General features: G+C 46.1%; 1 protein-coding gene across 3 annotated transcripts in view; it reads left to right on the forward strand.

Moving 5' to 3' along the window:
* The window catches only part of TRIM36 (tripartite motif containing 36), a 119,699-nt gene that overhangs the window by 29,562 nt on the left and 63,085 nt on the right, over positions 1–27,052 (forward strand). Inside the window, exon 1 of one of the 3 annotated variants that reach the window (XM_077462256.1) lies at positions 24,679–24,886. The exons of the other annotated variants lie outside the window; for them this stretch is intronic. Within the exon in view, the coding sequence (XP_077318382.1) occupies positions 24,848–24,886 (39 nt within the window). The 5' untranslated portion in view covers positions 24,679–24,847. Of the gene's footprint in view, positions 1–24,678; positions 24,887–27,052 lie in introns of those variants that run through there. 3 annotated transcript variants of the gene reach the window in all.

A 27,052-nucleotide genomic window follows, 5' to 3' on the forward strand; every position in this document is an offset into this window, starting at 1 on the left:
ACACATGCAGCATCGGTGGCCGCATCTGCAGTCCACAGCCGCTGAGGTGCCTGACTGGCGGAGTGATCTGTAACCTTGTGTGCTGCGCCGGCGTCTGGGAGCTGGGACTTGTCTTCAGACATCGGGAAATCCCGCCCACTGCTTCACCATGTAGGCGACATGCCACCCAGACTCAGGTAGGACACCATTGTAAGGGGAGAGTGGGAAGCAGTGTATGGCAGCCAAGGCTGTGCAGTCTCCTCATGCTGTGTTTGGAGGACTCATGGCAGCCTGCTCTGCAGGGGCTTTTCGTGCCCTCTGTGGGGAGGCTGAAATATGGCAGCCTCCTATGCTGAGACTTGTAGTGCACTCTGTGGGGGGCTGAGATATGGCAGCCTCCTATGCTGAGACTTGTAGTGACCTCTGTGGGGGACTGAGATATGGCAGCCTCCTATGCTTGGACTTGTAATGCACTCTGTGGGGGGTGAGATATGGCAGACTCCTATTCTGGGACTTGTACTGGGAGGGGAGAGAAGGAGGCACAGGTCTGAGATGAGGGGAGGATTTTTCTGAAAGTGAGGATTTATACTGGGAGGGGGAGAGGATTTGTGATGAGTGGGGGAATTTATGGTGGGAGGGGGATATGGGCGTGGATTTTTGTTGAGAGGGAGTATTTTATGCTGGGAGGGGCAGATGGGAGAGGATTTGTGATGAGAGGGGGGATTTGTGCTGGGAGGGCGAGATGGGGGAGGATTTTTGTTGAGAGGAGGTATTTATTCTGGGGGGGGGGCAGATGGGAGAGGATTTGTGCTGAGAGGGGTATTTATGCTGGAAGGGAGAGATGGAGAAGGTTTTGTGCTGAGAAGGGGGATTCGTACTGGAAGGGGTTATATGAGGGTGAGGATTTGTGCTGAAAGGGGGTATTTTTGCTGCTAGAGGGGAGATGGAGGGGGTGGGGGTCTGGAAGGGGTGTGGTTTACAGATGATAGGGCAGGTCTTAAATAGGAAGGGGTGTGGCCTTGACAGGAAGGGTGAGTCGTATTTAAATTAGGGGGTGCATGAATTTAGTCAGGCCTAGGGCAGCACAAAACCTAAATGCACCATTGCACACACCCTGCTGGTCCTCCACAAAACCCCCACTGGGTTGGAGATTCCATCCCACCCAAGACACTCAATGGGATTTCTAAACTATGGCCCTCCAGCTGCAAAACCCATGAGGCATTGTAAAACTCTGACATTCACAGACATGACTGAGCATGATGGGAATTGTAGTTCCTGAACAACTGAAGGGCCGTAGTTTAGAGACCTCTGCGCTACGAAATCTCCAAACTACAGTGCCACATCCAGGTATACCAAAACCTGGAGAAAGCTACAAAAATGGTTTCTCCACTCCCCATTTACGTTCTGTAGTCCTGCACAGAGCCAATGTGCACACCCTGGGTCCTGTAACTGACCAACTTCACAGTGGCAGAGTCACGTCCTGTCACAGGGGGCAATAAGCTCCAAAATCTGAATTCACTGAACACAAAAAAAAGTTTATTAGACTGGGACAGTAGTATAATGCATGATTGTGGCACTATACACTATACAGTGTAGTAAAAACCCTCATCATCAATTCATGAGTGACAGATTTCCTTGGGGACTAATCAGACAGGGCCATAGTCATGTTTAGGTTTAAAGATATCATACTTGCCTTTTTCATGCATGGGCTTATTTATTTATGGAGTCAAACGCATTTTAGGCAGGGAGGATACCCAGAGAGGACATCAATGACAACAACATACAAAGGGATCTGTGACCGTCCTTAGCAATAAGGGGTCAGTGATATCTGGTGAGTGAGTCTCCTAAAGGGCACTAAAGGGTGTTTGCACATGGAGGGGAAGAAAGAATAGCAGTTCAAGTTTTTATATATTGCAGCACTGGGTGCAACTTGAACTGTGTTTTACACAGAGTGGGCTTTGTTACACATTCACTGGCTTATGGCCAGTGACTTCATTGATGCCTGCCGGTGTACAACGGCATGGTGCTTGGTGTTTTTTGACCTGTTTCATTTGTGAATTGTGAAAGATTTAAAACATGTTCTATTTTTAGGTCCGTCAGAATTTTCGAAAAAAAATAAGTCAGATGAGGCATACACACGATTAGAATATCCGATGAAAAGATTCCGTCTCACTTTCTCTGCCGGAAAGTCCGACCGTGTACACGGCATTATGCCCCATGCACACGGTCGGACATTCCAACCAAAAATCCATCTGATTTTTTCAGACGGATTTTGGCCGAAACTTGTCTTGCATACACACGGTCACGCAAAGTTGTCGGAAAATCTGATGGTTCGGAACGAGGTGAATTTATACACGTACGACGGCACTACGTAGAGGCCAGTAGCCAATAGCTTTCGTCTCCAAATTTTTTATGAGCATGCGTGGCATTTTGTGTGTCGGAATTCTCTACACAAGATCAGAAAAAGTCAGATCGGATTTTGTTGTCGGAAAATTTTAGATCCAGCTCTCAAACTTTTTCCTTTGGAAATTCCGACAGAAAAGTCCGATAGAGCCCACACACAATTCCGACAACATAATCCGATGAGACTTTTTCCGTCTGTATTTCCGACTGTGTGTATGGGGCATAAGACTTTACTTTACGATGCCCAATATTTAATGCATTCTCCCTCTTTTTTTTTACTTTTTTTTTTTTTTTTTTTTACTTTTCCAATCTCCCTGACCCAAGTCCTGACCTTGGTTTCTATATAGCTGTCCTTTCCATATCAATTGTCTGTTCCTTTTAGCTCTCATTATAATACTAATGGTTCAAGAAATAAAAATGAGTATTTTCCAAACAAAAAAATTCCAATAAATCTAGCAGCAATAGACTCATCCCGCTTTCACTCCCTTTGTCTAGCATGAGAGCTCCAATCCATTCTCTGAAGACTTTCTCACATTGATTACCAATGGGAAAAATTGCACAGTGAATAGAATAGTTAACAAATGCACTTTCCCTCCCCCACTCATGCAGCTTTCACAGGCCTGCTAGTGTAGCTATTTACAAACCATGAGCTTACTGAAGACAATGTCCCAGAATAAATAGATACTATGATCTGCAGGCAGAACGTGAGCAAGTATCATGCAAACAGACAGATAATAACTTAATGAGCTTTCAAAGGATTGAACAAACAGCCAGTGCTTCACACACCCATATAAGTAAACAACGTGTCTATATGTATTCCAATTATAATAAGACACAGGTAGATTGGCCCTTTAGGCCTTCTGAATAGAACACTATGGGGATCATTTGCTAAACCTGCAGAATCTGGTGTAGCTGTGCATGGGAGCCAATCAGCTTCTAGCTTTAGCTTCATCAATGAAGCTTTGACGATAAAACCTGGAAGCTGATTGGTTTCTACGCAGAGCTGCACCAGATTTTGCACTTGCCAGTTTTAGTAAATAACCCCGTATATGTGGTAGAACTGGGGGCATTGGGAAAAACAAATGCACCTTGTACGTAACCGCTGTTTTTTTTTTTATCTGCTACTCTCATCTGTACCTCACCATTTTTTCATTTAGGCCTCATTCACACAGTCTGGGAATGAGCTATGTGTTAATGCAGCTTGATCTGCCAGGCGATGCATACAGGCAGCCCATTTAAGTGTATGGGGATGCAGCGGCTGCATAGACACACCTGCCTGTCCCAGTTTGACAGGCGTGAGGGTGTCTGCATTCAAGGTCGTGCACCCGCACGTTTGTCAAACTGGGAGGAGCAGCTGTGTGCTGCTGCATCCCTATTCCCTAAGGCTGGATTCACACCTATGCATTTTTAGTGCTTTTTGCATTTTGCAGATTTGCACTACAGAACATGTTCCATAGGAAACCATGTTAAATGGACTGTAGTGCAAATCTGCAAAATGCAAAAAGCACTAAAATTGCATAGGTATGAATCCAGCCTTACACAGGCTACTGGTACACAGCACCTGGCAGCTCAAGTTGCTTAACCAGTTGCCGACCACAGCACACAGATGTACATCGGCAGAATGGCACAGGTAGGCAAATGGGCATGTACGTCTCTTTGAATTTGCCGCCTATCGGGCGCGCGGGTCCCGGGAACTCGATGTTCACCGGCAGCCCGCAATTGCAGTGAGGAGAGACAGAACAGGGAGATGCCTATGTAAACAAGGCATTTCCCTGTTCTGCCTAGTAACATGACATTGATACACTGCTCCCTGTCATTGCGAGCAGTGATCACTGTCATGTTGTAGTGAGCCCATCCCCCCCTACAGTTAGAACACCTCCCTAGGAAACACTTAACCCCTTGATCGTCCCGAGTGTTTAACCCCTACCTGCCAGTTTCATTTATACAGTAATCAGTGGCTATTTGTAATTCTGATCGCTGTATAAATTACAGTGGTCCCAAAATAGTGTCAAAGGTGTCCGCCAGAATGTCGCAGTCCCGATAAAAATCGCTGATCACCGCCATTACTAGTAAAAAAAAAAATAATAATAAAAATGCCATAAATCTATTCAGTATTTTGGAGACACTATAACTTTTACCCAAACCAATCAAAATACATGACTTATGACGATTTTTTTTTTTTTTTACCAAAATAAGTAGAAGAATACATATAGGCCTAAACTGATAAAGAAATTAGTTTTTTATATATATTTTTGGGGATATTTATTATAGCAAAAAGTTAAAAATATAGCTTTTTTTTCAAAATTGACAGCATTTTTTTGTTTATAGCAAAAAAAATTAAAACCGCAAAGGTGATCAAATACCACCAAAAGAGAGCTCTATTTGTGGGAGAATAAGGACGTCAATTTTGTTTGCATACAGCATCGCACAACCGCGCAATTGTCAGCTAAAGCGACGCAGTGCCGAATCGCAAAAAAATGCTCTGATCAGGAAGGGGGTAAAATCTTCCAGGGCTGAAGTGGCTAAACACAAGTATGTATATTAGGAGTCTGACCTGGGCAAAGGTGTCCAGCACAGTCCCCATGATTTTGGCATGAACAAGCTTGAGGCAGGCATTGCTAATCTTTACTTCTAAAAGTGCTAGTTTCTTCGTTGTCATGAAGGTTCCCAACTTCCCTGCAGCCTTTCTCAATCTCTTTGCCCTACACACGTGTCAAACAAAAAGCCTGTGGGCCGAATCCTGCAGCACCCCCTTGTCTCTGCCCCCACCTTGTCTTAGCAGTCGGCAGCAGAGAGGAGGACAGAACTCCTCCTACGCATCCTGCACCTTTCTGTGCACCCGCAGAACCCCCTCGTCTCAGCCTCCCCTGGTTTCAACATGCAGCAAACTGGCAGCCCTCCTCAGGTCCTCCTCCAGACCCAACACTTTCTGCTTTCCAGCTCCGCCCCCAACTTCTTCTCCACAGCAGCACAAGGCAAAGGGGTTCAATGTGATTTAACCACATGCCGACCGGCCATAGCCGAAAGACGGCTACAGCACGGTCGGCTTATTCTGGGTGGACGCCCGTGGGACGTCATCGCAGAATCTTGCTCCTGGAATGGAGAACGGAGGGATCACTTGTAAACAAACCGGCGTCACGTCATGACGCCGGTTCCTCCCTCCCCTCTCTTTACCGGTGAAGAGGGGAGAGAGGGAGAGATGGCAGCAGCACTGTGGGCTGGATGTGTAGTGCCCACAGCTCTGCTCAGTAACAATACTCTGCCCCACTGTGAAATACTCTGCAACACTGTGTAATACTATGCCAATACTGTGCAATACTCGCCAATACTGTGCAATACTCGCCAATACTGTGCAATACTTGCCAATACTGTGCAATACTCTGCTAATACTCGCCAATACTTGCCAATACTCTGCAATAAATTTACCAGAAACAAATACATTTTTTCTTTTTTTTAGCAAATTTTCTGTCTTTTTTTGATTTATAGCCCAAAAAATTGATTAAATACCACCAATAGAAAACTATTTGTGTGAAAAAAGGACACACATTTCATATAGCTATAGTGTTGTATGACTGAGTAATTGTCATTCAAAGTGTGAGAGCACGAAAGCTGAAAATTGGTCTGGTTAGGAAGGGGGTTTAAGTGCCCAGTGGTCAAGTGGTTGAGGGAGGATAGGGGACTCTTGATGTCTGTGGGGGGGGGGGGGCTCTTGACATTTAATGTAAGGGGGGCCCTGCTCTGGACATCTGCTTATAATTATTATGAGAATAATATAATTTTATGCTGGTTTAAAAGGTGAGTGGCACGCCAATGATTGTCATATGTTAATACTAAAACCAGTAATAATTGAATGCAGAGGCAATTATTTAATATGATAAAGAGTAGATAAATGTATAAAGTCTTAGCGCCTGTACACACGGTTGGAGATTCTGCCAACTAAATCCGTCGGATTTTGTCCGTCAGATTTAGTCCGACGGATTGTGTCCGAAACTGTTGCATACACACGGTCGGACTAAGTTGTCGAAAAATCCGATCTTTCAGAACGTGATGACGTAATTTCGTTACGATGGGACTACATTCAGGCTAGTAGCCAATAGCTTTGATGTAGGAATTTGATCTGAGCATGCGTGGCACTTGGTCCGATCAAAATTCGCTACACATGATCGGAGTATGTCCGATCGAACCAGTTGGTCGGGAAATATTTCCAACATGTTGGAAAATTGGGTCCGACGGAGATTCGGACGGAATCAGTCCGATGCATACCACACACAGTCGGATTATCCGACGACACGGTCCGATAAGACACATTCCGACGGATTCTCTGACCGTGTGTACAAGGGCTAACAGATACAATCGGCCCTTTGAGAGCAACCACAATGCTGCTGCAGTCCACAATGAATTGAGTTGGACACCCCTGCTCTAGAGGAAACCTTGGAATAATTTTCAGGTCTCAGGGGGCCCCTTCTAAATCCACTTTTCATCAGGGGTCACTGGAAAAAAAATACCCCTTACATTGGTGGTCAGTGGGAAGAATACCTCCTTACAGAAAGCAAACAGAACATTGTTGTCATGCTGCTGATTCACTGAGTGTATGGTCAACGTAAGCACTTGACCTCCAGAAGATTTACCAGGCCATTTTTTTTCAATACGACACTGCGTTACTTTAACTGACAATTGTGCGGTCATGCGATGCTGTACACAAATAAAATGTATATGCTTTCCACAAAGAGAGCTTTCTTTTGGTGGTATTTGATCATCTCTGCGGTTTTTATTTTTTTGCGCTTTAAACAAAAAAAGAAAGACAATAAAACATATCCAATAAAAAATGTAAAAAATCAAATTTCTTCATAAATTTAGGCCAATATGTATTCTGCTACATGCCTTGGCTAAAAAAAGCGTATATTGATTGTTTTGCACAAAAGTTATAGCATCTACAAACTATGGGATATTTTTATTTACTTTTATTTATTTATATTTTTTACTAGTAATGGCGACGATCAGTGACTTATAGCGGGACTCCAACTCTGACACTTTTTGGGGACCAGTGACACTAATTCAGTGCTAAAAAAATGCACTGCCACTGTACTAATGACACTGGCTGGGAAGGGGTTAACATCAGGGGCGATCCAAGGGTTAAAGGGGTTGTAAAGGTTCATGTTTTTTCACGTTAATGCATCCTATGCATTAGGGCTCTTTCACACGGGACAGATCTGTGATGATCCGCTCCGTGGGCACCCGCTTGCTCAGCGGGGATCGCTCCGTCGATCCCCGCTGAGCAGGAAGATGACAGGTCTGTCTCTGCACACTGCGCAGGGACGGACCTGTCAGAGCGCCGCTCTCCCTTATGGGAGATCGGATGACGACGGACCGCAAAGTCCGTCGTCACCCGATCCGATACGCAGAAGGATGGAAAAGTAGGTTTTTCCTCCGTCACACTTTTTCAGATCGGAGCGGGTCGGATGTCAGCGGACTTGTCACTGCTGATATCCGATGCTACATAGAGGTCTATGGAGCATCCGTTCAGGTCCGCCTGAAAAACTGACAGGCGGATCTGAATGGATCGGTCATGTGCAAGAGGCCTTAAGGTGAAAAAACATCCGACAATACCGCCCCCAGCCCCTCATTTTACTTACCTGAGCCCGTTCACCTGCTGCGCTCGCCCCCATGTCCTCTTCGCCGCTCAGCCTGGCTGTTGATTGGCTAGAGTGGATAGATTGAAAGTAGCACAGCCATTGGCTCACGCTGCTGTCAGTCACATCCAATGACGCGATGCCGAGTGATACAGTGAGCGGCTATAGCCGCCGGCTGTATCACGGAAATGCGCCCGCAAGAACTAACCAGCATGCGAGAGAGCTCGCATGAAGGTGGTTAGTTCTTGTGGGTAGGAGCTGAGACAGCCACCGGGGCATACTAGCCCATTAAATGACACTTACCTGCAAACGAAGAGCCCGCGCTATCCCCTGAGCAGACTGTGTCCATCTTGACCTCTCTTCCTTCCAGGGCCACGGACTACGGCTCTGTGACTGGCCGGAGTCGCGTGATGTCACTCCCACGCACGGGAGCCGTCAGTCACGGAACACACTGGGGGAAGAAATGGCACTACAAGTGAAATATCTCCTAAACAGCGCATGTTTAGGAGATATTTCCACTACCTATAGGTAAGCCTTACCTGTAGGTAAAAGGCAACAATAAAGGGTTTACAACCACTTTAACCACTTGCCGACCAGCCGCCATCATTATACTGCAGCAGGTTGGCTCATTCCGGCAAATCGCCGTAGCTGTACGTCGGTCCCTTCAACAGCTATAGCAGCCCGTGCCCCCGCTGCATAGCGGGGGGGGGATGATGTGCGTGGCTGCGGCCCCAATGCCCACGAGCCACCAGCGATTGCTCCACGGAAAGCCAAAACAGACATCTGTCAATGTAAACAAACAGATCCCCGTTCTGACAGGGGAGTTCAGAGTTATCTCTGTTCCTAGTGATTAGAAACAGTGATCTCTCTGTACTCCCAGTCAGTCCCCTCCCCCCACAGTTAGAAACACCTCCCAGGAAACACTTAACCCCTTGATCGCCCCCTAGTGTTAACCCCTTCCCTGCCATGTAATTTTTTACAGTAATCAGTGTGTTTTTCTAGCACTGATCACTGTATAAATGTCACTGGTCCCAAAAAAGTGTCAAAAGTGATCTGTCTGCCGCAATGTCACAGTCCCGCTAAAAATCGCTGTACCCAATGTACCCAATGATCAATCAACTTGGGTACAAGCAGCCTACCAGATTTTACATGTGATTATTGCTAGCAGCTGTTCAAGCCTCTAGCACTAATCACTGTGTTCTCCTGAAGGGGACGGTTTCCCCTGCCAGGAGAACACAGTGGTTCCACGGGAGGGATTCACAGTGTTGATGGGGGAATCAAGCGATTCTGTTTCCTGCAACCATCACAAAAATCGCTTCATCTATGGCCCACTTTATTGAATGATTCCAACAAAAGTGAAGTACAGACAATGCTACAGAAGATCTAATGGGCATCAAAGAGCCATGAAACTACAACAAAAGCGTAAAGCACGTTTTGCCATTTAGAGACGATGTGTCTTGCTAATTGTAGGATCAGCAGAAACATACACAAGTTCTCAGGGGGCAGATATCATTCCATCAAAGGCTTGTGTATGTTTCTGTTGTAATGCTGAACCTACAATAAACATGACACATTCTCTATGAATAGTAAGAAGTGTCTCTCTGTAGTCTAGCAGTATTCTGCATTGAGATCACCATTGAGGGATATCTCTACTGGGGTATAACATTTTGAGTGACAGTTTTATCCTGCTGACTTATAGAATTATAGGTGTGCACCCCAAAGCTCAAACACATATGAGTGTGTGTGTGTGTGTGTATATATATATGTATATATATATATATATATATATATATATATATGTGTACAGTATCTCAAAAAGTGAGTACACCCCTCACATTTATGTAAATATTTTATTCTATCTTTTCATGTGACAACACTGAAGAAATGACACTTTGCTACAATGTAAAGTAGTGATTGTACAGCTTGTATAACAGTGTAAATTTGCTGTCTCCTCAAAATAACTCAACACAGTCATTAATGTCTAAACAGCTGGCAACAAAAGTAAGTACAGCCCTAAGTGAAAATGTCCAAATTGGGCCCAATTAGCCATTTTCCCTCATTAGTGTTACAAGGTCTCAGGTGTGAATAGGGAGCAGGTGTATTCAATTTGGTGTTATGGCTCTCACTCTCTCATACTGGTCACTGGAAGTTCAACATGGCACCTCATGGCAAAGAACTCTCTGAGGATCTGAAAAAAAGAATTTTTGGTCTACATGAAGATGGCCTAGGCAATAAGAAGATTGTCAAGACCCTGAAACTGAGCTGCAGCAGGGTGGCCAAGACCATACAGCGGTTTAACAGGACAGGTTCCTCTCAGAACAGGCCTTGCCATAGAAGAAGTTGAGTGCACGTGCTCAGCATCATATCCAGAGGTTGGGAAATATACGTATGAGTGCTCACTACTTTATATTGTAGCAAAGTGTAATTTCTTCAGTGTTGTCACATGCAAAGATATAATAAAATATTTGCATAAATGTGAGGGGTGTACTACTGTTGTGAGACACTGTATGTGTGTGTGTGTGTGTATATATATATATATATATATATATATATATATATATATATATATACATATACATACATACACACACACACGGTGTCAGTAGTTTTTATTATTATTTTATTTTTTATTATTTTTTAAAATTGTATTTATTTTATTAATATAATTTTTGTAATTTTTTTTTAGGAGAGCTTTGGTGAAATATCAGGGGTCTAAACAGGGGCAAAATGAACCATATGGGGTGATTGGGGTGTGCCCAGGCACACCTGGCACACCCTGTGCACACGCCTATGACTATGATATTAGGTTTATGTGTTTTTGCAGACCCCAGCCCCAATTTTGAATTAAAAAAATATTCTAGTGTTTATGTACTTTCTTTCTGGTTGATTTACACGGATTGCCTTTTATACTAGGGTGGTACTGATGGACAGCTCCCATGTTATATTCCTGGGGAGTGACCATGCTTTTCCAAAGAAGCCTAAAAACACGCACAGGGTTTATATGACTGTGACAGGTCATATTCATTTGGTTCCCTCCCTCTTCTTTTAGTCTTTCTCTCATTCCCCGGCAGAAGAATGCTTTTCTATTACAGAGCACTTTCATTTCCTCTTGTGATGAATGTCATATGTAAAACAAGTTATTTAAAACTGCATAGCTTTACAGCTCAATGCCTTCCGATCATATTGCAAATATTGTATTTTTTTTATGAAAGAGACTTGCCTTCATTTGAAAGTATTTGGAAAATGCATACTTGGTTACAATTAGAACATAAGAAGTAGGACTTTATAATGGAAAAATAAGTAAGAGGTGCAGAAATAATGATCATCAAACTATTATCCAGTGCAGCACAAAAAAAATAAAAAATCAATCTTGCACCAACAGTGTGTGCAGTGCTTTACAATACAATTGAATACAAAAGGGATCAGAGGGCCCTGCTCATGAGAGCTTCAAAATGTAAAAAAGGGAGGGCCAAGTGATATTAACCCTTTCGCTGCCAGAGATGGTTTTTGCACGCATGCTTGAAAAATCATTTTAGGCTTGAAGATTACATAAAACACCCCAAACATTATATATTTTGTGAAAGCAGACACGTAAAAAAAAAATGTATGTCACAAAATATTACCGCAAAGGTCTAGGAAATGCAAAATTTCTGTAAAAAATACATTAAAGTTAATTTTAGGGCACACAAATGCAATAAGTTACATCATTTGCTGGTAAAATATGTTAAGATGAGGTTGCACAGAGTAAATAAATACCCAACATGACAAACCTTAAATTTGCGTGTGCCCATGATATGGCAATAAACTTCAATACTCTATATTTTCCATAGGCAACACTTTAAAAGCCCCATATACAGTGGTTATAAAAGTCTACACACCCCTGTTAAAATGTCAGGTTTCTGTGATGTAAAACAAATGACACAAAGATAAATCATTTTAGAACTTCTTCCACCTTTACAACTCAATTGAAAAGCAAACTGAAATCGTTTAGGAGGGGGGAAGAATAAATAAAAAACGAAAATAATATAGTTACATAAGTGTGCACACCCTCTTATAACTGGGGATGTAGCTGTGTTCACAATTAAGCAATCACATTCAAACTCATGTTAAGCCCAGGTTCACACTGATGTGGGTTAGAAATCAGTTCAGCTGAACTCGCATGATTTCAAACCGGCAATACAGTCCAACTTCAGGGGTGATTTGGCAGGCATCTGTGCAGGTTCATGCACAGATGTCTATTCAAATTGCCCCTGAAGTCGCCAAAAGTAGTACAGGAACTACTTTTGGGAATCAGTGTGGCACCGCAAAGTCGACACTGCATCATTTCGGATGGTGCCATTACCGGCAATAGCAGCTGATTTGACATGTCAAATCGCATGCCAAATCAGCCCAATGTGAATGTGGGCTCAATAGGAGTCGGTAAAAACCTGCTATCATTTAACGTGCCTTTGATTAACTTCCATATATGGTTCAGCTGTTCTAGTAGGTCTTTCCTGACATTTTGTTAGTTGCATCCTAAAGCAAAAGCCATGGTCCGCAGAGAGTTTCCAAAGCATCAGAGGGATCTCATTGTTAAAAGGTATCAGTCAGGAGAAGGGTGCACAATAATTTCCAAGGCATTAGACATACCATGGAACATGGTGAAGACAGTCATCATCAATTGGAGAAAATATGGCACAACAGTGACAATACCAAGAACTCGATGTCCCTCCAAAATTGATGAAAAGACAAGAAGAAAACTGGTCAGGGAGGCTGCCAAGAGGCCACAGCAACATTAAAGGAGCTGCAGGAATATTTGACAAGTACTGACTGTGTTGTACATGTGACAACAAGCCTGGCTAAATTTTGCAAAAACACATCTGAAGTCTCCGAAAAGCATGTGGGAAAATGTGTCATGGTCTGATAAAACCAAGGTTTAACTTTTTGGCCATAATTTCAAAAGAGATGTTTGGTGCAAAAAAAAATGCACATCACCAAAAGAATACCATACCCATTGTGGGTGGCAGCATCATACTTTGGGGCTGTTTTTCTTCATCTGGAACAGGGGCCTTAGTCAAGGTAGAGGGGATTATGAACAGTTCCAAATACCAGTCAATATTGGCACAAAACCTTCAGGCTTCTGCTAGAAAGCTGAACATGAAGAGGAACTTCATCTTTCAATGTGACAACGACCCAAAATATACATCTAAATAAACAAGGGAATGGCTTCACCAGAAGAAGATTAAATATTTGGAAAGGCCCAGCCAGAGCCCAGACCTGAATCCCATTGAAAATCTGTGGGGTGATCTGAAGAGGGCTGTGCACAGGAGATGTCCTTACAATCTGACAGGTTTGGAGTGTTTTTGCAAAGAGTGGGCAAATATTGCCAAGTCAAGATGTGCCCTGCTGATAGACTCATACCCAAAAAGACTGAGTGCTGTAAAAAAAATCAAAAAGGTGCTTCAACAAATTATTAGTTAAAGGGTGTGCACACTTATGCAACCATATTATTATTATTATTATTTTTATTTATTTTTTATTTCCCTGCCCCTAAAATATTTCAGTTTGTTGTTCAATTGAGTTGTACAGTTTAAAGGTCACATTAAAGGTGGAAAAAGTTCTGAAATGATTTATCTATGTCTCATTTTTTTTTTTTTACATCACAGAAACCTGACTTTTTAACAAGGGTGTGTATACTTTTTATAACCACTGTAGGTCATCAGCTTAACGTTACAGAGAAGGTCTGGTGCTATAAATATGTAACATGTGTATCGCAATCAGTGGTTTCATGTGTAGGCACCCCCAACACGTGCTCGTACGCATGTATATGTGGGGGTGAGAGGGCCTAAAAAAAAAATTTTGGGGATGATTTTATGTGCTTGGGTGTAACTTTCATTTTTTTTTTTTAAAAAGTCCCCTATGTGAGGATTTTTTTTAGTGACAGGTTCTCTTTAACCACTTAAGCCCCGGACCACTTTGCTGGCCAAAGACCAGAGCACTTTTTGCGATTCGGCACTGCGTCGCTTGACAATTGCGCGGTCCTGCAACGTGGCTCACAAACAAAATTGACGTCTTTTTTTTCCCACAAATAGAGCTTTCTTTTGGTGGTATTTGATCGCCTCTGCGGTTTTTATTTTTTGCGCTATAAACAAAAAAAGAGCGTCAATTTTGAAAAAAACACGTTATTTTTTACATTTTGCTATAATAAATATCCCCCAAAAATGTATAAAAACATTTTTTTTCCTCAGTTTAGGCCGATACCTATTCTTCTACATATTTTTGGTAAAACAAAATTAGCAATAAGCATTTATTGACTGGTTTGCGCAAAAAATGTAGCGTTTACAAAATAGGGGATAGTTCTATGGCATTTTTATTAATAATTTTTTTTTTACTAGTAATGGTGGTGATCAGCGATTTTTATCATGACTGCGACATTTTGGCGGAAACATCGGACATTTTTGACACATTTTTGGGACCATTGTCATTTATACAGCAATCGGTGCTATACAAATGCACTGATTCCTGTGTAAATGACACTGGCAGTGAAGGGGTTAACCACTAGGGGGCAGTGTAAGGGTTAAGTGTGCCCTGGGGAATGTTTCTAACTGTGGGGGGCGTGGCTGTGTGTGATACATCACTGATCTCTGCTCCTGATGACAGGGAGCAGAGATCAGTGACACTGTCACTAGGCAGAACGAGGAGATGCTTGTTTACATTAGCATCTCCCCGTTCTTCCTCCCCGTGAGACGATCGCGGGTATCCCCGGGACGATCGAGTCCACGGGACCCGCGATATGACTCACGGAGGTCCCATCCGGTGCGTGCGCCGCCAGCGGTGCGCATACGATGGCACGGCGGCAAATTTAAAGGGACGTACCTGTACGCCCGTTTGCCTGTCTGTGCATTCTGCCAACGTACATTGGCGTGCGCCGGTCGGGAAGTTGGTAATGAGACATCCAGCGTCTCCTCTGTACTCCGTTGAATGTAATGCATTGCAGATCACATTGAATGACATTGTTTCCTGGGTATGCTGGCCGGTGACACCGAGAGGCAGACCCAGAAGTGATGTCAAACATGTTTCTTTCTGGATCAACAACAAGGAGTGGAGGAGAGCCGATGTGTGTCCACTCTGCTACCTCCTCTCTACCTGGCATCATCCACTATGCGGCACGCCCTCGCTTGTGTATCTGCAGGCCCGGGAAACAAAGCGGGGGCGTGCCACGGGGGGAAGGGGGGCATCGTTACCGTGAATATGTGTGGAAACAATCAAATCGAATACTTCCACTTGACAGACAGGACTCTGCTTGTCAGATATACAAACAATGCCTGTCGCTGTAGCCAATGAGAATGGGTGTAAAAGCCCCTGCTTTCAGGTCTGTATGATTTACGGACCTGGCAGTGAAAGGGTTAAAGGTCATGCCTCTGAGGGATGAGCTGATGGAGAAAGTAGTAGAGTTTAATAGTTGGAGGCGAGATAGGCCTCCCTGAAGGGAAAAAACAGCAGTTATGGAAAGATTTAAGCAGCCCATAGATGAGTCATTTTATTTATTTATTTTTAGTTCAACCAGTGGGTTAAATAAAAAAAAATAAAAAAGACTCTCTCATCCACACACTAATATGTTACAGAGTATATTAGTGATATGCGAGGAGACTGATGAGGTGAGCAGAGGAGTAGAGAGACGGATTTGGGTGTCGCCCGCATAAAAATGATATTCGAAGCTGTGAGATGCCACCCGCTGACCCAGGGAAGACGTGTAGATGAGAGGAGAAGGCACAGTTGTCGGTGACACTGAAGGTGCTATAAGATACGAGAACCAGCAAAAAGCAGAATCATGGGAGGCCAAGGGAGTGGAGTTTTTCAAGCAGGACATCTAAATATACCATGAGAAAAAAAAAAACTTATAAATTACAAAATCTTGTTGAAAAATTCCTCTTGTATTCTAGTCTATTTGATATAAAATAGATATAAATAGATATAAATAGATATAAAATGGTATAAATTGTTAACCATGCAAAATTGTGCATAAAAAAAAAAAAAAAGCAGTAAGCTGCAAACACAAAAGTGGATATCATCTCTAATACAGTGCTATAAATAATAAGTGTTGGGCTAATACATAACCAATATCACATAAATAAATAAATACATACATAAATACAAGAAGGCAAGAAGAACCGAAGAGGGGGGCAAGGCCCCCGAAGTCGGAAGAAGACCCTCGGATGGCGGCGAAGAAGAAAGCCAGGCTTCTCTGCTAGTAAAAGAGCTAGCAAAAGAGCAGAAGATAGCGGAGGAGTCCAGTGAGAAGACCCCCCCAAGACGGAAGAAGACCCCAGGAGCTGTGCAATAAACTATTTTGAACCCTTGTGTGTTGTGTTTTATTTACGTTTTTTTCACAGGTCAATGGGTAGGGGTACATTGTACCCCATACTCATTCAGATAGGGTGGGGGGCCGATATCCGGGGGCCCCCTTATTAAAGGGGGCTCACAGATTCCGATAAGCCCCCCGCCCGCAGACCCTGACAACCAATGGCCAGGGTTGTCAGGAAGAGGCCCTTGTCCTCATCAACATTGGGACTAGGTGCTTTGGGGTGGGGGGGCCGTGCAGCCCCCCTTCCCCAAAGCACCCCCCCATGTTGAGGGCACGCGGCCTGGTACGGCTCAGGAGAGGGGGGTGGTGGCGCTCGCTCGTCCCCACTACCTTTCCTGACCAGCCGGGTAGCGTGCTCGGATAAGGGTCTGATATGGACCTAGGGGGGACCCCCAACGCCATTTTTTTGGCGTAGGGCTTCCCCTTTAAGTCCATACTAGGTAACGGGGCCAGCGACGGGCCAGCGGCGACATTGACTTCCATCGCTAGTCCCGGCTACCTGGAGCCACGCTCAAAATGAACGGACTTTCCTCCGTGTGTGTGGGCAAGTCCGTTCATTTCAAAAGTACGGCAGATAGTCCGGTGGACACAGTCCCGTGTGTGGGCAGGTCCGCTCGTTCACACAGTCCGGTGGACTTTACGGCGGTTTGTCTGCCACACTAAGTCCGCCGGATAGTCTGATCGTGTGTATGCGGCATAAGTAATAAATGCACTCAGAACAATGCAAAAGTATGCAAATATAGATTTATCATGGTGTAGAGGTCATAAAACACCATTTATTTGATTAAAAAAACGCACTTACAAGGATAAAACCAGGTTGTGCAGGACAATATATCATCCAGCCGGCGTAACAGCATATACTTCCGGTTTACTTGCTGTACGTGATGACATTGTAGGGAGGAATTGCCTGATGCGTTTCATCATAAGCAGACTTCTTCCAGAGCATGAAATCCCTCCCACTTCATCACGTATATATAAAATAAAAGCAAGTCTAGTTTCCAGATTATCCAAGGCTCAGTTTGGAATCTCAGTCTGGTCTATTTGATGGGTGCCAAGCTGTTAGGCCAACCTGAAAGTACAATAGAGTTAAGACAGGATCTAGGTATACTATTTAAAGCCCAACTCTAAGGCCTCATGCACACGGACGTTTTTACAGCCGCTTTTTTGAGCGTTTTTTGCAGCTTAAAAAGGCCTGTCCATGTTAGTCTATGGCTTCATGCCCACCTAGGCGTTTTTGAGCTGCAAATGGCATAGGCGTTTTTAAGCTGTAAAAAAAACCCAGGACCAGTGCGTTCCCTGGCGCGGAGCTAGAGCTGTAAAAATGCGAATCGCGGGAAAACGTGCACAAACGCACAACATATTTTCTTTGTTTTCTGAGCGCTATAGCCAAGAGATGTGTTTCTTTAAAAACGCTACTTAGCGCTAACGCTAAAAAACGCGCAAAAACGCCAATGCAAAACGCGGTAAAAATCGCGTTTTTAATGCCGATTTTTCCAGGCGTCGGAGCTAGCTTTGCAGCCAGTTTTTTAAAACGTCAGTGTGCATGAGCATTTAGATGGAGAAAAAAACCTCCCACCTGTCTGCAAGGAGCTGTGGGGTATTACTTTCTGTACCCCTTGTTCAAGTGCTGTCCTTTTCTCTTCTCTGCTCTGCTCTGGGCTGTTGGCGGTCCCTCAGCATCAGCACATACAGTTCTGGGCTATTGACCCAGTATTGTATGTGGAGGAGTGTGACTGAGACTGAGAGTGTCTTAAGCCTAGTAGACGCTACCAACAGGTTGAACGAAAAACAACTGACAGCTTCAGTTGAGGCTGATGTACTAACAATCCGATGTTAGTACTGATATCTCCCCTACTGAGCTGTTGTGCTCTAACAGGGGGGTGGCCCCCCCACCAGAACACTCTGGTCATTGCTCTCAGCCATTGGCCTAACGCTCGGCTTCTGTCATACTGGCTGCCATACACACTGGCCGGTTTTTATTGAACTGGTCGATGTCACCCGGCATGTGGATCATGTGTACTAGGCTTTAGAGATGTTGCTTTTTTTGGCATGGTTGTAGAAATGGAAGAGGAATGAAGCATAAGGTAAGTATTACTCCTTATCTCTGTACCCCTAGACTTAGGGTACGCTTATGTGCAGCAAAATTGCCATGCCACTGAAAAGTGATCCACAATCGACAAATGATGAGGAAACGATTAGTCACCTCCTCTTTTAACCCCATAAATGTTGCATGTAAATGCTGCTTGAATGGGTCAAATTTGGCAAAATGCATCTGACCACCCCCTATTCGTCTTTGCAGCTTACGGGAGGGCCGTTGGGGGACATAAAAATGCAGCTCAACTGCGTGTTTTTAACACCCCTGACCACAAGTCTACACGAGCCCTTAACAAGCTGTAAAACCTTGCAGGGGTAATTATTTCTCTTGTACCCAGAATTGGGTTCAGCAGTATATTCAGAATGATAGTAGATTGCCACACCTTGCTTTGTTATAGGATAACTTATCAATATATTGTCTGCAGAAAGAAACAGCAATGTATTTAGATGTGTTTTTGTGTCTGCAGCGTCCGTCTACCTTAGATGTGTCTCTGGGAGTTTTTCTGATAATGGATTAGACTAATTCTATTAAATACCATTGTTAGCTTTTAACTGTATGTTGAATGATCAGAAGTAAACAGCTAATGGAAATCTTTACTCTGATGGAGTTGACTTTCCATTAGAGGAAATCTCCTTAACTCACTTTCTGTAATAGGCGAAACCTTTGACTCCTTATACCGCATACACATGACTGGACTTTCCGGCAGACTAGATGGACTATCGGCAGAGTTCTGACGGACTTTCTGAACAAACGGACTTGGCCACACACGACCGGACTAAGTCCATTCAAAAGTTCGTTCGTTTTGAACGTGATGATGTAAACGGGACTAAACAAAGAAGTTCAATAGCCAGTAGGCAATAGCTGCCTTTGCGTCATATTTGGTCCGTCGGACTAGCACACAGACAAACGGTTTTCCTGCTTTTTAGTCCGTCGGACTTGAGTCCGTCGGATAGATTTGAAACATATTTTATTTCTAGGTCCGTCTGACTTTTGGGGAAAAAAAGTCCGCTGGAGCCCACACACGATCGAATTGTCCGACGGATTCTTGTCTGCTGGAAAGTCCGATCGTGTGTACGCACCATTAGAAAGCTTATCTGCAATCAGTTTTTCGTTTTTGGCAGAAAATGTAACATTGCTTACCAGTCAGCTTTTTCCATCATGTTAAAGCTGAACTGTTTTTTTGCCATGTAAAAATAAATGACCTGTAATAGTGGGTTGCTCGCTGTATACCTCCTCCATTCACAAAATGTTCACAGAATGCAAGGCGCTTTGTGATTGGAGGCGGTGCAGATGAACTCCACAATCTTCCCTCCTCCAATCACACATTCCCTTGATATTTGTGAAAGGAGTGCAAGACATTTTGTGAATGGAGGTATACGGTGAGTGACACCACTTTATAAAGAGTGGTCAAGCCAGGACTGTAAGATTCTGCGCCGGACGTTTGGCTGTTAGAGTGGTGTCCGGGTTACATGAAAGTAGAAGTTTAACATAGCGGCAGCCAGTAATGGGACACCTTTCATTACAGGTAATTTCTTTTTTCCCCAGAGTTTAGCTTTAACTAAACAAAAAAACAAGTGTAAACTAGACTGTAATATACATTGCTGCTTTTGTTTCCGCATGTATGCAGGGAGTACAGCTTGCAGGATCTTTAGTATTATGTAGAGTTTATATGGTTACCTCTCTTGTATGACTGTCCTTCTTAACACAAAGGAGCTCATCGCTGGAGCTGCTACAGGATTATGTTCCCGGAAACCTTCAAAGGTGTGTAATTTCATGCTACAACGGCAGTCTTCATCTTGCTCCACACTTTGTAGGTCACGTGGACTAATACGGTATTATGTGTCAGCAAAAGAAAAATACTATGATTTATTTATGGTTTTCATTCTGGTCATGTTTGTTCAGCAGCCACAGTATCCCTTGGTCAGCACACACAATCCAGTTATGGTAGAATGGGAAGATACATATCAGTCTCAAAGGTTGGATCGAAAGCCAAACTCCAGGTGAATACACCCATGAATACACATGCAACCTGTTTTATTTTTCAAAGGATTTATAATCCTTGCGATGCAGGCATCCCTGCCGGACAGATCACCCAGGTCCTGAACCTTCCTGAAAACTATACTGCAGATAAAGTGACACTAATCTCCAAAATAATCCCTACACATCCACTACTTAATTTTCCTGAAATAAAATTTTCACGCTATTGTCCTTATCTCTAAGCTAGTGGTCTCGAAACTGCGGGCCAGGGGCCAAATGCAGCCCTTTGCGTGCCTTTACCCGGCCCTTGGGGCAATATTACTTCCACTGACATGAGACAGTATTCGACACACGGACACCAACAGTGGGGCATAATTCCTGCTACTGTCACCAATAATAGGTCATTATTTCTTCCACTGCTACCAATGATGGAACATTGTTTACCCTCTTTGACACTGGGGAATTTTCTACTCGCACTGGCCTCCCATCCGGCCCCCTGAAAGTCTAATGGACAGTAAACTGGCCCTTTGTTCAGAAAGTTTGGAGACCCCTGCTCTAAGCAATAAAGCTCTAAACCTGGCCATACATGGCCCGAATTTTGTTCAATTCCTGTTGAATTGGCCGGAGTCTGAGGCTGGGTTCACACTATTGCGAATTGGATGTAGGTGGTATTGCGAATTGGATATGGGTTCCCCCGTATCCAATTCGCATGTCAGGAGATTGTGACCGGCTCGCAATGGAGCCGGTTCACACATCTCCGGAGCGGTTCCGGTGCGAATTCCACAGGAGTCCTGGGCGCCTTCTGGTCCGTTTCAGGTCTGAATCCAGCTAAAAATTCGGACTAAAATCGGACCTGAAACGATGAATGAGGACGCACCGGATCCCTGCTGTTAGACGCTCCCTGCGGCCGCGTGAACCCGGCCTGATCTATGGGTAGCCCTGTCGGCAGCATTGACCTGGGTAGAAAATTATGGGACAAACCGTGACTGCATCCAGATTCTGTCACTGTTTGAGTATTCAGATAGCCAGAGGTACTTTAGCTGTCTATAGAAAAGTTGACAGTGGAAATTCCTCCATCCATGCTGTTAGTGGACTGAATGAGAGAAAACTTTAGTGACTCAGAATACTGTTCCCATCTCATCCACTGAGTGGCGCTGTAGACCACCTAGATGGCTGCAATATTGATCCAATGCTGCATCTGTCCCCCGCTGCCTCTTTTCCCGAGAACTGAGCAATCAAAGACCACTGATCGTTCAGTTCTCAGGGGTGCTCTGAGCAAACAAAGGTGACTGCCAGTCACCAGCTCTCTGCTCTGCCCTTCCAGCACTTACTGGAGTGTAGGGCTGTGGAAGGGGCGGGAGCAGCTGGCTTAGGCTCTCAGCAGTGCAGTGAGAGGCTGAGCCAGCTGACGGCCAGGCATCAGGGTTGATCCCAACATGAAAGGCGGGATCCATCCATAGTCTGAGTGACTTCAGCTGTCAGACTTTAGCCCTCTGTCAACTAACTCTGAGCCACAGGAGTGCAGAACTAAGTGCATTCATGTGACCCACAGGAGAATTATGGCCAAAATAGCTTCGGCAACAAATGAAAAAAAATCTGATGGAGGTGAGAAGGGCAGAGCAGAGAGCAGTGACTGACAGTTATGCCCCATACACAGTCTGAAATTCCAACAAAAAAAGTAAGATCGGATTATGTTGTCGGAAAATCCGATCGTGTGTGGGCTCTATCGGACTTTTTCTGTGGGAATTTCCGACAGAAAAAGTTTGAGAGCTGGATCTAAAATTTTCCGACAACAAAATCCGATCTGACTTTTTCTGATCTTGTGTAGAGATTTCCGACACACAAAGTGCCACGCATGTTCATAAAAAATTTGGAGACGAAAGCTATTGGCTACTGGCCTCTACGTAGTCCAGTCGTACATTTTGTATGTCACCTCGTCCTGAATGATCGGATTTTCCGACAACCTTGTGCGACCGTGTGTATGCAAGACAAGTTTCGGCCAAAATGCGTCGGAAAAAATCAGACGGATTTTGTGGTTGGAATGTCCGACCGTGTGTACAGGGCATTAGAATGCATGCCGACTTTCTGTAGCATGAGGAAGGCCTAAGACCTCTGCCAGGATTTTATTGCTAATTTTGTCTACATGACAGGAATTTCTTTTAATTTCCTGTGCAGGTGATGAGTTACAGACACCCACTTCTATGAGCTGCCTGCACACAGCTCCAAGGTGGATACACATGCAGCATAAAGTGGCTCAGCAGAGAGGACGGGTCTCGGCACCCATCTGAATGAGCCCAGAAGGACTTGTTCACACCAGCATTAGAAAAAGGCACCTCTGTGCCCCTTCACATCAAGCAGCACACCAACTTGCATGATCGGCATGAATTATTTTAGCCGGCAATTTTTTTGGGACATTCAGCTGTCAGCGTGGAAGTCCGCTGACAGCTGATGACTCATCAGTTGTTAAGGATGTGGCGGCCGACTTTGGTGTTTTGAATGCCTTTAAGGGTAGAGGAGGGATTTGGGGTCTTATAGACCTCAGATCTCTCCATAAAGAGTGCATGTCACATGCCTATTGCTGTCATGGGATGTAACTGGAGTGCAGGGCTGTGGAAGGGGCGGGAGCAGCTGGCTTAGGCTCTGAGCAGTGCAGTGAGAGGCTGAGCCAGCTGACGGCCAGGCATCAGGGTTGATCCCAACATTATTGCTGTCCTTGTGACAGCAATAAAAAAGATTTAAAAAAAATTAAAGCATTAAAAATAAAATGGATTTAAGAGGGAGTCCACCAAAAAAAAAAAAAAAAATATTAAAAGCCAGCAGCTACAAATACTGCATGGAGACTTACCTGTCCCAGGGTCCAGCGATGTCGGTAGCCAAAGCCGAGCAATTGCTCGGCTCTCTGCTGCTGCCGCCATTCTCATTGAGGGAATCAGGAAGTGAAGCCGCAACGGTTCCCTAGAGCGCATTTGCGAGTTGCACTGCGCATCTTAATGGGGTCCACCGCTATCTCCTGGGACCTGTGTGTTTCCCAGGAGACAGTGGGGGGTGGGGGGTGCGGGAAGGGGCGTGACTCCTGCGGGAGTCTATTCTCGGAAGTGGGTGCAGATACCTGTATTAGACAGGTATCTGCACCCCCCTCCCCCCTGAAAGGTGCCAATTGTGGCACCGGAGGGGGGGAGGAATCAAATGAGCGGAAGTTCCACTTTTCGGAAAAATTGAATGTGCCCCGTCTCCTGTGCAAAGGCGAACACGTGCGTCGGTCCCGCATGCACGCAAACAGCGATTGTCCCACACATGTGAGGTATCACCGCGAATGTCAGATCATGGGCAGTGATTCTAGCACCGGACCTCGTCTAAAAATCAAAAGTGGTAACCTGTAAAGGCTTTAAATGCGTTGTCTATATATAGTAACATTTAGCTTCTCACCGTTGCCAATTCAAAGCGTGATATCTTTGGTATCTATTTACTCCGTGTAACATCATCTTTTATATTTTACCCAAAAATTGGGTTATGTATTCGGGTTTTTCTTTTTTGAATTATAATTCAAAAAAAGTGTATTTTTCCTGAAAAATTGCATTTGAAAAAACGCTGTGCAAATACCGTGTGATATAAACAAATTACCAATTTATTCCCTAGGGCCTCTGCTTTAACAAAATAGCTATTGTTGGGGGTTCTATGTCCTTTTCTAGCACAAAATAAATAAAAATATTGCTTGTTACATGTAAATGAAAGAATCAAAGGCCTGCAGGCCAAGTGCTTCGGTGGATTGTGCTGTATTGGTGCAATGTGCTCATCATTGATGATCTTAGAATATTCCCAACATTCTAAGAACAAGGAGACTATGTAAGATGATCACAGCTGATGCTCTCCCTGGACCACCTCTACACCACGCCCAATACATGGTCTTTATGAAGGCTCTGGGTTATGTCTCTGATACCCAGCGAGCCCAGGAGAAGTGTCAGATCTCCTCTAACAAGCCGATCACATTATCACCGCTCTCTGGGGTGTCAGGACCACGTGGTGGGGTGTAGCGGTGTCACCATGGTAACCGTCACACCTTCCACTCATTAGCACACCGTACACCTGCCGCAATCACCCAATCTTGTATCTTTTGTGGCTTCCTCAAAGGCCCCGCCCCGCCACGAGGTGCCGACCACACCCCTTCGCATTGCTTAGCCAATAGACGCGCTCTAGTTCACTTCTTCACGCCGGTGTGGCTGGCCCCGCCTATTGTGGGAGTGGCTGTTTGTTCCGGATTGATTGCGGCTGGCTGGACTGCTAACAATACAGAGTGAGGAGCAGAGCGATAGAGCGGCGGTCATTATCACAGAGAAATACACACCCGAGACTTGGATCGCAGCTGCTGTCTGGCCGCTTCCTGGGACTGTATCGTACAGCTGTGTGTTGTCTGTATCGGAGATGGGGGAACCACAGAGCCCCGAGGCTGGGGACCGCAAGGTGGGTGATGTGGGAGATCCATGGATCACACGTGGGTGTGTATAGGATGTGATGGAGGAGCCTCTCCCCGCACACTCCAGTCACCCGGCCTGTCTTGTGATCTCAGCACATGGACAGAGTGCAGGGGATCCCCCAAATGGAGGCGGCATGCAGACCCCCCCCCCCCAAATGGAGGAGGCATGCAGACCCCCCCCCCAAATGGAGGAGGCATGCAGACCCCCCCCCCAAATGGAGGAGGCATGCAGACCCCCCCCCCCCCAAATGGAGGAGGCATGCAGACCCCCCCCCAAATGGAGGAGGCATGCAGACCCACCCCCCCCAAATGGAGGAGGCATGCAGACCCCCCCCAAATGGAGGAGGCATGCAGACCCCCCCCCCCAAATGGAGGAGGCATGCAGACCCCCCCCCCCAAATGGAGGAGGCATGCAGACCCCCCCCCCAAATGGAGGAGGCATGCAGACCCCCCCCCCCAAATGGAGGAGGCATGCAGACCCCCCCCCCCAAATGGAGGAGGCATGCAGACCCCCCCCCCCAAATGGAGGAGGCATGCAGACCCCCCCCCCCCCCAAATGGAGGAGGCATGCAGACCCCCCCCCCCCAAATGGAGGAGGCATGCAGACCCCCCCCCCCAAATGGAGGAGGCATGCAGACCCCCCCCCCCAAATGGAGGAGGCATGCAGACCCCCCCCCCCAAATGGAGGAGGCATGCAGACCCCCCCCCCCCCCCCCAAATGGAGGAGGCATGCAGACCCCCCCCCCAAATGGAGGAGGCATGCAGACCCCCCCCCCAAATGGAGGAGGCATGCAGACCCCCCCCCCCAAATGGAGGAGGCATGCAGACCCCCCCCCCAAATGGAGGAGGCATGCAGACCCCCCCCCCCAAATGGAGGAGGCATGCAGACCCCCCCCCCAAATGGAGGAGGCATGCAGACCCCCCCCCCAAATGGAGGAGGCATGCAGACCCCCCCCCCAAATGGAGGAGGCATGCAGACCCCCCCCCCAAATGGAGGAGGCATGCAGACCCCCCCCCCCCAAATGGAGGAGGCATGCAGACCCCCCCCCCCCCAAATGGAGGAGGCATGCAGACCCCCCCCCCCCCAAATGGAGGAGGCATGCAGACCCCCCCCCCAAATGGAGGAGGCATGCAGACCCCCCCCCCCCCAAATGGAGGAGGCATGCAGACCCCCCCCCCAAATGGAGGAGGCATGCAGACCCCCCCCCAAATGGAGGAGGCATGCAGACCCCCCCCCCCCAAATGGAGGAGGCATGCAGACCCCCCCCCCCCAAATGGAGGAGGCATGCAGACCCCCCCCCCCAAATGGAGGAGGCATGCAGACCCCCCCCCCCAAATGGAGGAGGCATGCAGACCCCCCCCCCCCAAATGGAGGAGGCATGCAGACCCCCCCCCCCCAAATGGAGGAGGCATGCAGACCCCCCCCCCCCAAATGGAGGAGGCATGCAGACCCCCCCCCCCCAAATGGAGGAGGCATGCAGACCCCCCCCCCCCCAAATGGAGGAGGCATGCAGACCCCCCCCCCCCCAAATGGAGGAGGCATGCAGACCCCCCCCCCCCAAATGGAGGAGGCATGCAGACCCCCCCCCCCCCCAAATGGAGGAGGCATGCAGACCCCCCCCCCCCAAATGGAGGAGGCATGCAGACCCCCCCCCCCCCCAAATGGAGGAGGCATGCAGACCCCCCCCCCCCCCCCCCAAATGGAGGAGGCATGCAGACCCCCCCCCCCCCCCAAATGGAGGAGGCATGCAGACCCCCCGCCCCCAAATGGAGGAGGCATGCAGACCCCCCCCCCCCCCCGATGGAGAAGGCACGAAATTCCCCCCCCGTTGGTGGAGGCATGACAAATAACCCCCCCCCCCCCGATGGAGGAGGGCATGGTGACCGACACCCCCCCCCCCCCATGGAGGAGGCATGATGATCCCCTATGGGGGAGGAGGAGCTATGATCCCTAATGAGGTGGAGGGCATGATACTGTCATTTATTCCATTATTCTTATTTATTTTTTTCAAAAATACAGCTCTCCTGCAGATGTATTGGTTAGAACAAACCATTTAAAACTTGCAGGGGTGCAACCTTTATCCCAGAAGGGGAGAAAACTATTTGCTGTAAATGCTTTTAATGTATTTGCTGCAGTTTGACTTCAATTTGTC

Source organism: Lithobates pipiens, unplaced genomic scaffold, assembly GCF_037356315.1.
Source record: "Lithobates pipiens isolate NorthernLeopardFrog02 unplaced genomic scaffold, aLitPip1_a1.2 Scaffold_3, whole genome shotgun sequence".
Lineage (NCBI taxonomy): Eukaryota > Metazoa > Chordata > Amphibia > Anura > Ranidae > Lithobates > Lithobates pipiens.